Below are 15818 nucleotides of genomic sequence, written 5' to 3'. Positions count from 1 at the left end.
TTACACTCTTTCATTACAACTATTATAGATTAGAAATCAATTATGAGTTGAGTAGCCATATCAATACACATACTTAAGAAGTTCTCTCATATTCTCTATGAGATTCGAACCCAACCTAGTTGGGTTACTATTTTTGTATACGACCACGTACATTAAAATTGAAAATGTATTTTGAGATTATAAATATACAGTTATGATATAGAGAGTTAAATTAAGACAATACATTACTCAATTATGATTAATGAAAAACCAACACAACCTTTGAGGCTAGATAAAAATTGAGACAATGGGACTTCTATCTCCTTTTACATTTGTATTTTGTAACAAAATATCTTAGAAGGGTGTTAAAATTTCTAAAAGAGATGCAAAGTTCAAAAGTCTATTCTAATTATGCATAATTTAATTTAACTCAATTAGGATTTACAAATGATTTGTTACTATTTTGGTGATGGTGGATGTGCAATTTGTGGTCATGTTACATGAATTTTTTTAGCAATTCTCCTCAGCTTTTGGTTTGATAGCAAATATTAATAAGAGTTATGTTTATACTAGGGGGAGGATATAAAAGAATGTGTTCAACAACATATTCTTAATATATCGAGCTATATTACATGTGAGTTGCCATTCAGATATTTAGAGTGTCCTTGAGCTCTAAGAGGCTATCGATTATACAATGTAAATCTCTCATAGACAAAATTCTTAAAAACATTACATCATATTCTAGATTCTTATCTTACGCTGATATGACTTAATTGCAAAAACTGTATTATTTGTCATCCAAATTTTCTGTACCTATATTGTCTAAAAAAATCATTCAATTTATTCAGACTATTTCTAGAAGATTTTTCTGGAGGGCGGAATTGTCAAGAGAATCTCTTTTATCGCGAGACAAAATATGCTTATCTATGTCAGCTGAGGGACTTAATATGATAAATATAGAATTGCGGAACAAGACTATTATTTGCAAATTATTATGAAATAAATTTATAAGACAAAAATTATGAATATTATGTATACACACATGCTATATAAAGAATAAGTCTTTTTGGGAGGTTAATCATAATACTCCTTTTGATGATTCGAAATTTTTTTAAGAGTCAAGTAGCACTTTGAGGAAACATGTTATACTATAGCACGTTCATTACATGGAGAAGTTCTTAATTAAAAAGGTGTGTCAAAAAATAAAAAGTAATTATTAGAAAGTTATGTGGTGTAATATGATTTGTGATAACCATAAATGGAGAATCAAAGTGAAAATTCATACTTAATCTAAGTAGCTCACGAAAAATTATCATTTAAGGCCAGATTGATCAAATGAAATATTCAAATCTCTTCAGTAGTCTGTTCATTGTGCAATACTGATATCGAAATAACTTAACATTTTATTCTTTGATTGTGTGCCAATTGATTCCATACGGAGAAAACTACTCAAATAATAATAAATTCTCAAAAATAATATGACACAACAAGATAAAATAAAATGAACAATAAAATTCTGCATGAAAAAAACTTAAAGAGGAGAGCATCATTAAGATTACATTAACAACAATAGTATACTACGTAACAAGAAAGAAGTTTTAAATTTTTCCAGCAAAAAGCAGATACAATACTCTATTCTCAGAGGAATCATTGATTTGGATGCAAAATTAGCTAATTATATAGCTTTTGATATTTTTCGTAGCATTTGATGGATAGGGCCATGTTATATATTTAGATTTTTTTTAACAGTACATAAGCAATTTTGACCTTTTTTCCTGTTAAAGAAAACGGACCTTAAAAATACCAAATTGACAATAGTACCCCTATAGCTCCATCTCTGAATTGACAAAATCAACCTCTTTTCCCGGGTCAGCGGGGCAGAGAGAGAGAGAGAGAGAGGTGGGAGAGAGAGAGAGAGAGAGTACCCATTACCCAAATTAGGGCCAAATTGGGTACACTGAACTATAAAAAGAGCTTAGAAGAGCTTTTTGTGTGTGTAAATTTCACAGTATTGAGATTTAGCTTCTTCGTCTTCAAAGAAGCAGAAATACAACACAGATAAGCAAAAAATTTCTCTAATTTTGGGTATGCAAATTCCCCCAATACTCATATATTCTTCTTCTTCTTCTACTACTACATATACATATAATGTCTTCTTCTCACATACTCTATTTCTGCCATTTATCATTTCCGCCCATACTCATACAAGGTTTTTATCCTTTTGCCCCCTTTTTTTTCTATCAATTTTTACCATGTATATGTTTTTTTTTTCAGATTTATTTCTCTGTAGATGAAATTAACGGTCCAGAATGTTGAATTTTACATATAAATGTGTACGGAGTTATCTATGTTTATGTTAGGGTTTTGTTACTGATTAGTTTTTATGGGTGCATTTGTTTTTATTTGTTATTTTGAGCTCGGGGTATTCAAGTTTCTCTTGTTTTTCGGATCTTTGATTTCGAAGATTTTGATTTGGGTCGTTCTGAGTGGTGGAACCCGAATTTTCACAAAGGGATTCATAATATGAAGAAAGAAATAAAGGGGATTTAATATCTGCTGTATATACCTGCAAATTGATGAACTCCCTTGTGGTACCCTGGCTCCGCCCCTGGACTAAAAAAAAGATTTTGTCTTGGGCTGTTGTGTTCATATTTTTAGCTTTGGTTTTAGCTCCTCAGATATCTGAATTGTTAAATGTGTTCATAGTTATATGTTGGTACTAAAATTGGTTTGAGTGCAGTAAATAGCTTTTGTCTTTCTATAGGCATATTGAGCATTTGATTATTTTTTATTTTTGAACTCTGGGTTTTGAAAATTATCTTTTTTCGGATGCTTGATTTCTAAGATTTTGTGTTGGGTCGTTGTATTACCATTCTCGAAGGAAAAAGAAAAATTTCATGTTTTTAACTTTGATTTTAACTCCTCAGATACCTGAATTGTCATATGTGATCATAGTTATATGTTGATACTAAATTGGTGGAGTCCACTGAAGAGCTTTTGTTCTTCTATAGGCATTTCGAGCACATAATTATTTTAACACTGGACAAACAAGGGGTGAAAGTTATCTTAACCTTTTGAGGAAGTGTCTTTGCTATTTTGCTACGCGTTTTATATTTTTGTCTGTTGATAGTAATGTATTTTCTTTCTAATGACCCAAAAAGTTTCATTTCTCCATTGTTTACTACTCCATTTTATATATGCCACCATGGGCTAATGAACGTTGGGCTTCAAAAGATGGAAAAGGAAGAAATAAGAAAGTGGTAGAAGTAGTGTTGCTATAAGTTTGAAATTGGTTGCACATTTATTTATTTTGTATTTTAATCTCCCTGAATATATTGAAAAATTATCTTCCCTACATGTCTTTCCTTGGTGCACGACAGGAGAAAGTACTGAACTTCCTTCATTGCTTGCATGTCCATAGGGTGTACTTGCTCTTTTAAAGAAAAAAAATATGATTTTACCAATCTTTGACATATCTATATAGCTAAACCTAAGTAATTTGGGTGTGCAATATGTGATTGACTAATTGGTTGATTGATTGATGTCTATCCGTCAACAAGAAAAAAAGCTAACATAAATGTGGTCTGCAGGCATTATTAGTGACCTGCTGTTTATTTGTTGTATGAGAAGATCTGCGTCACGAAACAGTCATGGCAGAGAATACTGAAATTGATGACCGTGTGGATCTTGATGATGAAAATTACTCTGAGGAAGATGAAGATGCAGAACTTATGGAAGATGAAGGAGCTGGAGAAGTTGGTGATGAAAATGGCGAAGAACAATCGTATGATTCTGGAGGTGGAGATAGTGGGAGAGAGCAGTCTCCAGAAGCAGATATGGATGACGTTCCGGAGCCTGCTGCAGATGAAGAAAAGCCCAGTGCTTCTCTTTCTGAAGAGGAACAAAAAGAGCATGCTGAACTTCTAGCTCTCCCTCCACATGGGTCTGAGGTTTTCATTGGTGGTATTCCTCGAGATGTTTCTGAAGAAGACTTGAGGGATCTCTGTGAACCACTCGGTGAAATACATGAGGTAGTTCAAATAACTACCCTGGAAGTAATGTGAAAGTTTTGCAACAGGCATATGTTTGTGACATACTACAATTGTTTACTTTTCCCTAATTGTGGCATTGTCTCATATCTTGGCAGGTCAGAGTCATGAGAAATAGGGATACTGGTGAAAGCAAGGGTTTTGCCTTTGTAGCATTCAAAACAAAAGATGAGGCACAAAAGGCTATTGAAGAATTGCATAACAAAGAGTTCAAGGTGGTTTCTACATCCACACTTGGCTTCATTGATCATATTTCTCTGTTGAAGATTTTTCTATAACTCTATCTTCTCTTTTAGTTTAAGTGCATAATTTTGTAATTTATTTGTTTTTGTGTTTATTATCATTCCAGGGAAAAACCTTAAGGTGTTCACTATCAGAAACTAAATACAGATTGTTCATTGGTAATGTACCAAAGAGCTGGTCTGATGACGACTTCAGAAAAGTCATTGATGGTACTGGTCCTGGTGCAGAATTAATAGAACTCATAAAGGTGTGTTTTGACGTCCTAAACACTTATATAAATTGTTGCAACTCCATCATGGGCATCTCATGGACAATTATAAACTTCTAATATTTGACTGAAGGATCCTCAAAACCCACCACGTAATAGGGGTTTTGCTTTTGTTGAATATTACAATAATGCCTGTGCGGATTACTCTCGGAAAAAAATGGTAAGTGCAAACTTTAAGCTGGAGGGAAATTCACCAACTGTCACATGGGCTGACCCAAAGATTACGCCTGATCATTCTTCTGCTGCTGCTCAGGTAAAATCCATATATCTCACAGTTACTTGAGTAGCTTTTATGATATCTTAAGCAAATGCTCTTGATATGTTGTTTCTCCAAGTGTCAAATGCCACATGCTTGGTGGTCGATTGTTACTATGAACCCTTACCAACAGCAGAATGATCAGTCCCTTAATTCTTTTTCCTATTGTGTGTTTTGGGGTTTTCTTTCCAGTTGTGGACCTGTTGGCTTGACTGCAGTCCCCCCCCCCCCCCCAATTTCCATAAAATTGCTTTCTTCTTCTTTTTATTGGGTTTGAGTCAATTTCTTTTCTTTTTTTTACTTCTTGTGGGTGCAGCTAGAAATGGGAAGGGGGGGGGGGATAAGGCTGGTAGCTGTAATTTGCATAAAACTTCTGAACTTTTTGTCGTTATATGTTTTGAGTTGCATTAGATACTATTGAGTCAGAAAACTGTGATGATAACTCAAACTTTTTGGTTCTCTGGGCGTGCTGTAACCATAGGTGGGGCAGAGTTGTGGTGGGTAGCTTTACGGCCGAAATCATAGTGTATATGATTTGTTGAGAACTAAAACTCGTAAACCTAGTGCCCCTGCTAAAGATACTCTTACATGATTATGGAATAGTCGAGTAATAGTGGAATTAATGGAAGAACAAGTAAAGATTCAAAAAATAAAATAGATGAAGGTGCAGAAGTAGAAGTTCGATACAAAATTGAATTCAATAGGCAATAATTGGCAAATAAGCCGAATACCGTCTATTGGGAAATTTCAATTAAGCTCCAAAAGTATTTTTGGAACCTCCAAGAGGCAATCAAGTCAAGAAAGAACAAATAGAGTCCGGAAGTGGAATGAGGATACAACCTATATTCATCAAAGGCTAGATAAGAATGAACTATGAAGAAAAACCCTTGGGAAACTATTTATACTATGGGTTATATTGGTTGTAAATAAGTACCCAAATTAACCTTGAAAGTAGGACTAAGAATAGCTCACCGTAGGATCCAATTATGCTGGTTCGGAATGCAAAGTGCAGGGGGCGCTTTTGGTCCGAGTGTTCACTGGCCCAAAACATTGCCAATTTTGTGGGGGTGTGCTTTTGGGGGTGGAATGCATTGCCTCCATTCCGTTGCCAAAAACATCGGTGCAAAATTGAGGACGCTTTTGGTTTGAGTGTTCACTTGCCTAAAACACTGCCAATTTTTTGCGGGCGTGCTTTTGGGGGGTGGAATGCATTGCCTCCATTCTGTTGCCAAAAACATCGGTGCAAAATTGAGGGCACTTTTGACACCATTCTTGACTCTTGGCCTTCTGTACACCTGTTCTCTTGAGTTGAGCCTTTGACCCCCCTTGAGCACTAATTGGGTCATATTATATGCTTCAATAGGCTCCTCCTGTGGCTCATCTAAGCATCCATCCTTTTCAAAGAGAGTTAAAAGTCTTCAAACTCTTGTTGAGTATCTTTGCCGGACTTGGTGTTGGGCTAGGTACTTTTTGTGTTATCATCAAGGTAGTGTGTGCAAACTGGCATGGTCACTACTATTACAACCCTAAAAGTAAAAGATCAGTCATAGTGAGCTAAATCACATATTTGATATGGTGTTAGGTTAATTGTTGTACTGTCCCATTCGATACGAATCAATTGTCTGATTGAAGATTCACCTGTACAAAACAATGAAACCTTTTCTATCACTTAGTTTTATTAAGAGACAAAGCTATGCAAAGTGAGGGGTCACCACTTCATGGGTGAAGCCATGCACTTAAGATAAATGTGTGCGTAAAAGAATGACGCGCAAAGTGATTCTGATGAGGAGTCCGTTTTTGAATCTCATCTTCGAGGAGTTGGATTACTCTTGACGTTATTGTAAAATAAGCATTGAAATTAGTATTTTTTTATTGAAATTGGATTATTATATTACTTAAGTCCGCCCTTCCCCGGACCTCGCATGGCGCGAACTTAGGGCACCAGGTTGTCCTTTTTATTGTTTTATTTTCTGTAAATAGTGCTCTTCACATAAAGAACCATGCTCATCACTTCTCGCTTTTCGCTTCAAATCCCATGGGACCTTATTTTGCTTCTTTGTGCTTTTCGCTTTTAAAATGACTCTTCTTTCAACCCTTTTCTGCTAGTTTGCACATTGTATCTTTTGTTGTTTTTTGCAGGTTAAAGCACTTTATGTGAAGAACATTCCAGAAAACACTCCTACTGAACAATTGAAGGAATTATTCCAACGCCATGGTGAAGTTACCAGAGTTGTTATGCCGCCAGCCAAGGTTGGTGGTAAAAGAGACTTTGGATTTGTCCATTATGCAGAAAGGTCAAGCGCTCTGAAAGCTGTTAAAGACTCTGAAACATATGAAGTAAATGGTAATGTTTCTATACATGTAAATACCAAGTGGAACACATACATTGCATAAAGGAAAACTCAGGATCTACATCTGAGTGTTCCATTGGCCCCTCCTGTAAATCACTTCTCCCCTTCTCAACAAGAAAAAATAATAAATCATGAGATAGAGAGAGGAGGAGTGAGGGCGTGTTTTTGTCCATATCTAATTCTTTCGACACCCCCACCAAAAAAAAAAGGAAGAAGAAGGGGTGGTAATTTGGGCAGAGGAAGAAAATAGAAACAGATTGAAGTGGTTCATCATTATGAGGACATACCTAAAGGGATCAATGAGTAGAAATGAATGCTTGTGATATGTTTCTTTTTGGTTTAAAAGTCCTTGATCATCTGAATTTCCATTTGTATTATATCAGACTCCAAGGATCTATTTAGGAACTTTTAGTACCAGCTGAGGCTTTGTGTTGAACAATTCCTAGTTTTGTATAATTGATATTTATTTAGGATTTACTAAATCCAGTTGGAAAATTTCGTAATGAAAGTTGGAACTCTTATTCCTATATACATAAAATGTACCGATGACATATTCTGTTATATCGTAGATAGATTATGTCTTGAAGTTAGGAGGATATCATGAAGAGAGTACAAAGAAGAAATGCCGATAAGTGTTGTCAGGAGTGTGAGGCCTATTTTGTATTTGTGCTGAACTTGGGGTGAAAGCAGTCCAAATATTATAGCCTGTATTTGGATCAACTCTCATACTGTGTAATTATTTTTTGGACTTTGAAGAAATAAGTCTAGAATTTGAACTGCACTACACGAAGGTCAGCTTACTTCAGTTGTCAGGAATCTGGTGCCTTTGTTTCTAAATCAAAGCAAACTGACCATCTGAATATGGCCAATTTACACATCACCTCCTCCTCATCCTCTATAATTTCTTTTTTCAAGATTTTAAAATAAGTATTACAGTTTGGGCTGAACAAAAAGTAAGATTGGCTTAGTCCCGTTGTCATTGACGTGCTTTTTTTTTCCCAATCTGACCTTGGGGTGTATCCGATCTATATTCAGCTCATTTTTGATGCAAATGTTTTCTTCCAAGAGTTTGAAACATTAAGTTTCAAATTTGGGCCTATCAAACTATGATCGACCCAAAATCCCATTGTAATAGATGATGCCTTTTTTTTTTTACCTCAAGCAAACTGACTTTGGGGTGAAAGCTGTAGATATATCCCAGTTTTGGATCAACTCTCATCTGCGTATATTCTTTTTCCCTTTCAAGATTTTGAGGCAAGTTTCAATGCTTAGAGGCGAGCTGTACTGAAACTAAAATCAACTCAGTTCAGTTGTCAGGAGTGTAATGTGTATTTCTTAATCCTGTGACAATTATAGGCTTTTCCTGGATCAAGTCATCCTGTGTAAATCTGTTTAAAGACTATGAAGCAAGTTACAAAGTCTGAACTGTACCAAACTGTAAGATAAACTTAGTTCAACTAAAAAATTCCCTTACTCTTCCATGTCAAAAAAAGAAATTTCAGTTACTTGGGTTTGGCAGAACTTGGAAGATCAATTAAATTTTTAGTTAGGCCTGCCTAAAACTGATTCGACCTATCAAATTGAATTAGTAGATATATAGTGAAAAGTATCTGAATGAATTGAATGGGTACATATGATTTATAGTTGTCATGGTTAAGTGATGGTTGCCTGTGATGTATCCTCTCTTTCAAGTAGAAAGTCTTACTACAAGTCAAACTTCCAACAAAAGAAGTTTTTCATTTTTTGGATAAGTGATGAGGATCTTATTGATGATAACCTGCAAAAAGAGAATGCTGCTTGGGTAACAAAAGAATCTCTTCTTTTTGGGGGTGTCTTTTTGAGTTTGAAGCTTCTAAGAAATCTTCTTTTGCTTTGCCGAGCTAGACCTGATATGAACGCCGTTCTTATGGTCTTTTCTCTTGGGGTCGTTTGCTTCATCAAATTCTGCTTCTCTCGTTGCAATCAAGTAGCTTTTGGTGCCCCAGTTAGGTTATTCTAATTTGTCTCTTCCAACTTAAGAAAAAGACGGCCTACCCAATTTGTTTTTTGGGAAGCTATTCTCAAAGATGATTCAACCTACATTTTTTTTTAACAAGAATCACTTTTAACCTTGTGAAAAATTATAGAACCTCTCATTACATTTGTGCTTTACTAGATGTCCTCAGTTGTTTTTCTTTCTTTTTCATGCAAGACTCACCTTTTCTCTTCTGAGTATAAATGATTTTATTCAGTTCAACGAATTAGAGACAAATGAGATCAATCATTAGTTCATTGGGCATCTCCCATTTACTGTCAACTTATTGCCTTTGCCCTTCAGTATTTACTTTAATCATATCGATTGTGGGATGTGAATTGATCTCTTTATATGCTATTGGACAGTTCTCAAATCATGAGCTGATTTTTGAGGTTTGAGTTAGGCTGATGGTTCATTTCTTATCATGGTATCATAGGTTGACACACCTATTATTATGTGTCCCAATGTTGAGCTGCATATTATGTTGTTCATGCTCTAGTTGACACACCCGAGTAGGAGGAAGGGGGTTAAGCGGCCCCACATTGCTTGTAGGACATGGAGTTGATCTCCTTGTATGGTTTTGGGTAATCCTCATTTCGTGAGCTAGTTTTGAGGTTGAGTTTGGCTATGGTTCATTTCTTATGAGATGCTTTGTTGCATTTAAACCACTAAAGGTAGGCAAAGGGCAACTGCTATAATCAATTTTTTTGGGGGGAATATATTAAGTTTGTTCTGAGTTTTTGTTAGAATTGAAGAATTACAAATATTAGACCTAAGAAAGAGAATAAAATTGGAAGACATGGCATCCTGCATCTAAGGGTTGACCTAGTGGTCAATAAGGTAGTAGGAGAATCATGAGGTGTTAGGTTCAGATGGGTAAAGACGCAAGGTGTTCTCTTACCATTCCCCTAACCTTGGAGAGTTATCCTATACATGTATTGGTCGGAGATGGTAGGTATCCATTTGAATAGTCGAGGTGCATATATGTTGGTCCGAACACTAAAATGATTAAAAAGAAGGCATTCTATCACTTTTACCTCAACTTAATTCTTCCCTTAGTTTGAATGGTTAAAGCAAAAACACACCAAAATCATTGAAATACTATAGCAATAATATCATTCCACAATTGGGTTTAAATCCCTTGAGCTACTTGTCAACTTTTTTTGAAGACATGTTATATGGTTAAAGATTGTGGTTTAGTATTTCAAATTATTACGGGTCCGTTTATGCATGAATATACTTCGATATTGCAAATTCTGGATTTAGAGTTTGCAAATACTAATTTGGGCATGAGTATTTGCAAACAAAGAACTTTTGTGAAATATTGGTTTGAAGGTGCATTTCAAGTGAAATATAGGGTGCCCATTCACATTTTTTTTAAAACTTTTCGAAAGTTTTTTTACCAATGAAGTTTATGGACAAACAGGTTTCTACTTCCACAAACTTTTCTCAACTCCGATTGAATTGCTCTTTATTTTTAACTTTGACTCGAATATTGTCCAATGCCTAATAAAAGAGTCAAGTTGTTGGGTGATGGTATATTTCCTGCTGATAGGGTGCTGGCTTTGAAGAGTGTTACCTGTTGTATTGATATGTGCTTCCATAAATACTTTTAGTTTCTCTCTCTGAATTATATTCTAGAATTTCCCTGTGCATTTAGTTGTGTGCTCTCATTTATTTGGTCTAAAATGATGTAAAATTGTGGAAATGTACGACCAGAACATACCTTGATGGTTTTGTATTGCTATATAGCATGGATAGCTACTCAACTTTTAAAGAATGGAAATACCATTTGCATGAGGTTCCTTTTCCCAATATGAGGGGGTATTTTGTGCACATTAACATTAGGATTATGTTATTACTAGAATAAGTTAAAAATGCCATGCATCTTTGTTAGAACATACCTTGATGGTTTTGTATTGCTATATAGCATGGATAGCTACTCAACTTTTAAAGAATGGAAATACCATTTGCATGAGGTTCCTTTTCCCAATATGAGGGGGTATTTTGTGCACATTAACATTAGGATTATGTTATTACTAGAATAAGTTAAAAATGCCATGCATCTTTGTTTAGTCCTGTTTTGTCACAATTCTGAAATTTACGTTCATGCTTCACTGTATGATGCTTATTTATTCAGAGGTTAACATTACTTAGCATGTTAGTTTATGATAGTGATATAAACTTGTATAGTTCTCTCAAATGAAGAATTGCTCCACGATTCCCTGCCACTAAAATGACTTTTTGATGTGTGAGCTGAAAAAAGTAGTTAGATACTTTCCTTGAATATGTATGAGTTCTGTGTTTGCTGCTGTATTTCAATCAATCTGTCCATGATGCCTCAGCTGAAACTTTTTGGGGTTAGCTATATGAATTCTCTATACCAAACTAGACTTTTACTAATGTATTTCACTAGGCAAATAAATTAAGTGGATGTGGATTGCAGGTCAGATGTTAGAAGTAGTTCTTGCAAAGCCTCAGACTGAAAAGAAGTTTGATGCAGCCAGTCCTCACAATGCGATATCACATCATAATTATATTCCCCATCCAGGATATGGTGCATTCCCGATAAATCCATATGCACCTCTAACTGCTGGTTATGGTACTGCTGCTGCGTTCCAACAGGTATTTTCTGTGTACTTCATGTCTTCATCATTGATTCTTCACTCTGTTATTGATTGTATTCATCTCATAGACTATTATTCTTTAGCAGCCTATGATATATGGTAGAGGTCCGATGCCATCAGGTATGCAAATGGTGCCAATGGTTCTACCAGATGGTCAGATCGGCTATGTTCTGTAAGTTCTTATGCATATTAACATCTTAAGTTTTTTCATCAATACTGTAATTTTAAGTTTTTCGTATACTGGAGACTGGATGATCACATAACATAGATGTTCAGATATATGGTGAAATATTGACTCTGCATAGAACAAAGCAAACTTTTTAACCTTGTGATATTTCCCATGCAGCCAGCAGCCAGGAGTTCAGGCACCACCTGTCCGGCCTCGTAGGAATGACAGGAGCAATGGTGCTGGTGGACCACAAGGACGAGGAGGATCCAGTGGTGGCGGAGATGATTCCAACCGTGGTAGACGTTATCGACCATACTAGAGCGGTGAAATGTTGTACTTGCTACTTACATTGAACACCAGACCCGTAATCCAGGACGACTATTTCCTGTTTCCTCTTTATTTATAAAAAGAAAACTTGGTTAAACAAAAAAATTAGACCAATCTCAGCAACTTAATGGGCTTTGTAACTAAACGTAGATGTTGGAGATGCTTTGGGCGTTCCATAATCTTGTCTGCTCGACTTTTAGTTCATGAATTGTTGAGATGAAATGCTTGAGTCTCTTGTAGCTTCAGTGTTTCGTCATAGTAGTACCCGATTTGGATTTTAGATGGAGCTAGCGCTCTCGGCCCTCTGGATCGAAATTGCAATGACATGACAAGGTGTTGATTAGAACTTGTTGCTCATGTCAATCATGTCCTCGAGTGAGTGAAATTGTTTTGGGGACGTTGGGTTTGTTGGCAGTATTTGCTTCATTTAACATCTTTACGTTTGAATGTTATATAAACTTGCTTCTCAATTTAAAACTGGTTTTTTACTGGTGGTAATTCGTTCAAAATACTAAATTAAGTAGGAATAATATATAAATGTATTCTTTATCTTGGTTTTACGACTTCAGTTGACATTTATGCGATTCTGCATAAGTAAATATTTAAATTTGTTTAGAGTTGAATAAATAGATATATGTATTTTATGTGATATAATATACATACGATGTCAGGTAGAACACAAATTGATATGTATGCTGCATGTGTTTACTTGTTATATTTGTGTAACTCTTAGTTTAAGCATCTATTTGTGCTTTCATAAAGTTCGAAGTCATAAATACCAATTGAGCAAGTTGGCATGTTTGTGTATCATGTCAAGTAAGTAACCTGAGTGGTCGATGGTGTAGATAATAATTAGTCGTATTCATTAGGGATGAGCATAAATCATTGAATCAAATACCGAACACTCAAGATCAAAAAACCTATATTATAATTAGGCATCAAGTTACAGGGATTTGCAGGTGAAGAATGCAGTAAAATCAGAATAATAAACTGTTTCATGTGTATGTATGTATGTATGTTAGTATTCAGCAATTGTGCATATTGAAGCAGCAGGTGTTGTATCCACAAGTCTTTTTTCCAGTTCATCCAAACGACTTCCCCAATCTTCTTTTATGCCCAATGGTCGAACAATTTTGTAATCCGCCACAGCTTCATCTTCTGGTGTTCCATTTCTTCTCTGTTCAGTCACTTTTCTACTACTTAACAATGAACTATCTCTTCCATTTCTCTTTTTCTTCATTTTCTGAGCTCTCGCTTTTTCCAGCGCCTGCAATACATCAATACCGCTCAGTTTCTTCTTCGAATTTCCTTGCTTTTCTTCTACTTGTTCTTCTGCTCTTTGCTTTGTTTGTGATTTCTTCCGTGTTTGCTGCTTTTTCTCCGCTGTATAACCTAAATCGAGGTTTCTAAGCTGCGAGTAGAGCTGAAACTTCTTCGGAATGCCGGTCGAAAGGCGATTCACAGGAACGGCGACTGGAAGGCACATCGCGGCCGGATTAATGGTGGTGAATTGCGTGTGTGGAATACATGGACTCCATTGTCGAGCGACCCACATGATTTCCTGGTTACGGTTTTGAGACTGAGATTCGAGATGATACAAATAGGTGAAGTGGAAATGGTCTGGATAGGTGTATGGATCAGAGTTATTTGGGCCTGAGCCACCTTGAAGCTTTTAGAAACAAGAATTGGGCAGACTGAAGTTTTTGTATGGATTGTCCCTATTTACGGGTGCTCTTTAATTTTCACTCTGATCTTTAATTTGAAAAAAATATTTAATTACATAAGTATTAATTCACTCTATAGTTTGAAATAATTATATATTATTTCACTAATTAATAATTTTGTATCAGATTTTAAAATAAATACATCACTTTTTTAGATTTCAAGATAGATACACTACTGTAAATACACGTATCTATTGATAACAGATACATGTGTTTTTTTATGCCAGATACATTTTGAAATAAATATACATAGGAAGAAAGAAAGAGCGACGAGTGAGAGAGGCGAGAGTCGAGAGGAGAGAGTCAGTGTATCTCATCAAATACATGAAAATCATGCTTGGATACAATGTATTTGAAGCAAATTATACCTAATTTAACCCGTAAGTATCCGAGATACATGCATTTGAGTGCACCAGATACATGAATCTAACAAATTAAATGTAGTACAGAAGGTAATTTCGAAAACTAAAGTAAATACGCATATTAGGCGCTAAACTAGTGGGATTTGATTTTTTTCACTTTAATTTTTTGGCTCTGCTACTCAATTAATAAATTTTGTAGAGCAAAATATCCTTATGACCTAATTCGCTTGGCTTAAGTTTTGTAGAGATTAAATTATGTTATGTAGTACGACATAACGTATAATGCCTTATATGACATAATTTATGGTAAATTTTGATATAAAAATACAATTTATACTGAGCAAAAAATTATTTGTTTTCAATGCCATACTAGGCCTAGTACGACAGTTTGGAGCCAAAATGACAATAAAATCTTTCAAAAATTTCAAAACCACATGTTATTTGAAAATGATACCAAAAGGGTAAAGACACAGGCCTGCGCCTTACCTTCGCATGGTGTTGTGCGCCTCGTAAGTCGCATGGTGTTGTGTGCCTTATATAAGGTGCACATCCACATCACCAACCTTTTTTTTCTTTAAAAAATTCTCTCTTTTCTTTAAATAATTCCTTTGTTTTCTTTAAATAATTCATTTTTTTCTTTAAATAATTCCTTTTTTCTTATTTTTCCACATTTTACTAAAATAATTTAAATTATTTTCATAATTTTTTTTTTTTATACTAATTAAAATTATTGTTAATTTTTTTTATAGTATGCAAAAATTATATATTTATTTTTTCTTGTTATAATTAAAATATGTGTTATTATATTTTAAATTTTTAATTATTATGATTTATAGTTGTTTTATTAACTTTGTCGTATCTTCCTTTCTAAAAAAATAATTTAAAATTAGGGTTAAATACAAAATTCTACTTTTGTTCTATAGTCGATTAGAAATTTATTGAAGTCAAACAAAATTCACCTTTAATTAAATAACTATAAATCACAATAATTAACAATTGATGGAGGTTGCATATAATTTCAAGTGATATTATCCTTTGATGTTAGATTGATACAGACAATTGTATCAAAGTATCATAAAAATTGTATTAATATATCAAAAAAAACTAATACACCTATCGTCAAACTGTATCTTCTTTTATTGATGCAACCAATTATATCTATCTATCATAAAAAAATATTCTATAAATGTGTCTCAGAGCAAATTGATACAATTATTCTCAGATTGTATTTGTATATCAAAAAAAATTGGTGTAACTATTCTAATAAAAAACTATATATGTGTATCTATTTTAGAGTGAATATTGTATCAATATTTTTTCATTTATCATAAAAAGTTGATACGGACTGTATTTGTGTAGTTATTTTAGGTGATACAATGTATAAATATGTATCTATGTTTCAGTTTCATAATATATGTATTTGTGTGCGAGATTGAGAGAGAGAGAGAG

General features: G+C 34.5%; 2 protein-coding genes across 4 annotated transcripts; one reads left to right on the top strand and one right to left on the bottom strand.

The window, feature by feature from the left end:
- Positions 1-1907: 1907 nt before the first annotated feature.
- LOC129875999 (heterogeneous nuclear ribonucleoprotein Q) lies at positions 1908-12563 on the top strand. Of its 3 annotated transcripts, none has more exons than XM_055951274.1 (9): positions 1908-2064; positions 3570-4010; positions 4127-4243; positions 4378-4518; positions 4613-4792; positions 6935-7139; positions 11607-11785; positions 11871-11959; positions 12134-12563. In XM_055951274.1, exons 2-9 carry the CDS (start codon positions 3630-3632, stop codon positions 12273-12275), a joined length of 1434 nt encoding a protein of 477 aa, XP_055807249.1. In that variant the 5' UTR covers positions 1908-2064; positions 3570-3629; the 3' UTR covers positions 12276-12563. The 3 variants fall into 3 exon arrangements, with proteins under 3 accessions (XP_055807249.1, XP_055807251.1, XP_055807250.1); XM_055951276.1 differs by having other exon boundaries at positions 1909-2064; positions 11874-11959; XM_055951275.1 differs by having other exon boundaries at positions 2053-2188.
- Positions 12564-13125: 562 nt separating this feature from the next.
- LOC129876633 (uncharacterized) lies at positions 13126-13963 on the bottom strand. Its single transcript, XM_055952117.1, has one exon. It carries the CDS (start codon positions 13836-13838, stop codon positions 13302-13304), a length of 537 nt encoding a protein of 178 aa, XP_055808092.1. The 5' UTR covers positions 13839-13963; the 3' UTR covers positions 13126-13301.
- Between the last annotated feature and the right edge of the window lie 1855 nt (positions 13964-15818).

This window comes from Solanum dulcamara, chromosome 12, assembly GCF_947179165.1.
Source record: "Solanum dulcamara chromosome 12, daSolDulc1.2, whole genome shotgun sequence".
Classification (NCBI taxonomy): domain Eukaryota; kingdom Viridiplantae; phylum Streptophyta; class Magnoliopsida; order Solanales; family Solanaceae; genus Solanum; species Solanum dulcamara.
This window is presented reverse-complemented; position numbering and strand designations above follow the sequence as displayed.

Excerpts from the sequence above, each read along its gene's own strand:
- LOC129875999 (XM_055951274.1), top strand. The coding sequence starts at position 3,630 with ATGGCAGAGAATACTGAAATTGATGACCGTGTGGATCTTGATGATGAA. Across the intron at positions 4,011-4,126 it reads CACTCGGTGAAATACATGAG|GTCAGAGTCATGAGAAATAG; the intron begins GTAGTTCAAATA and ends ATATCTTGGCAG. Across the intron at positions 4,244-4,377 it reads TGCATAACAAAGAGTTCAAG|GGAAAAACCTTAAGGTGTTC; the intron begins GTGGTTTCTACA and ends TTATCATTCCAG.
- LOC129876633 (XM_055952117.1), bottom strand. The coding sequence starts at position 13,838 with ATGTGGGTCGCTCGACAATGGAGTCCATGTATTCCACACACGCAATTC.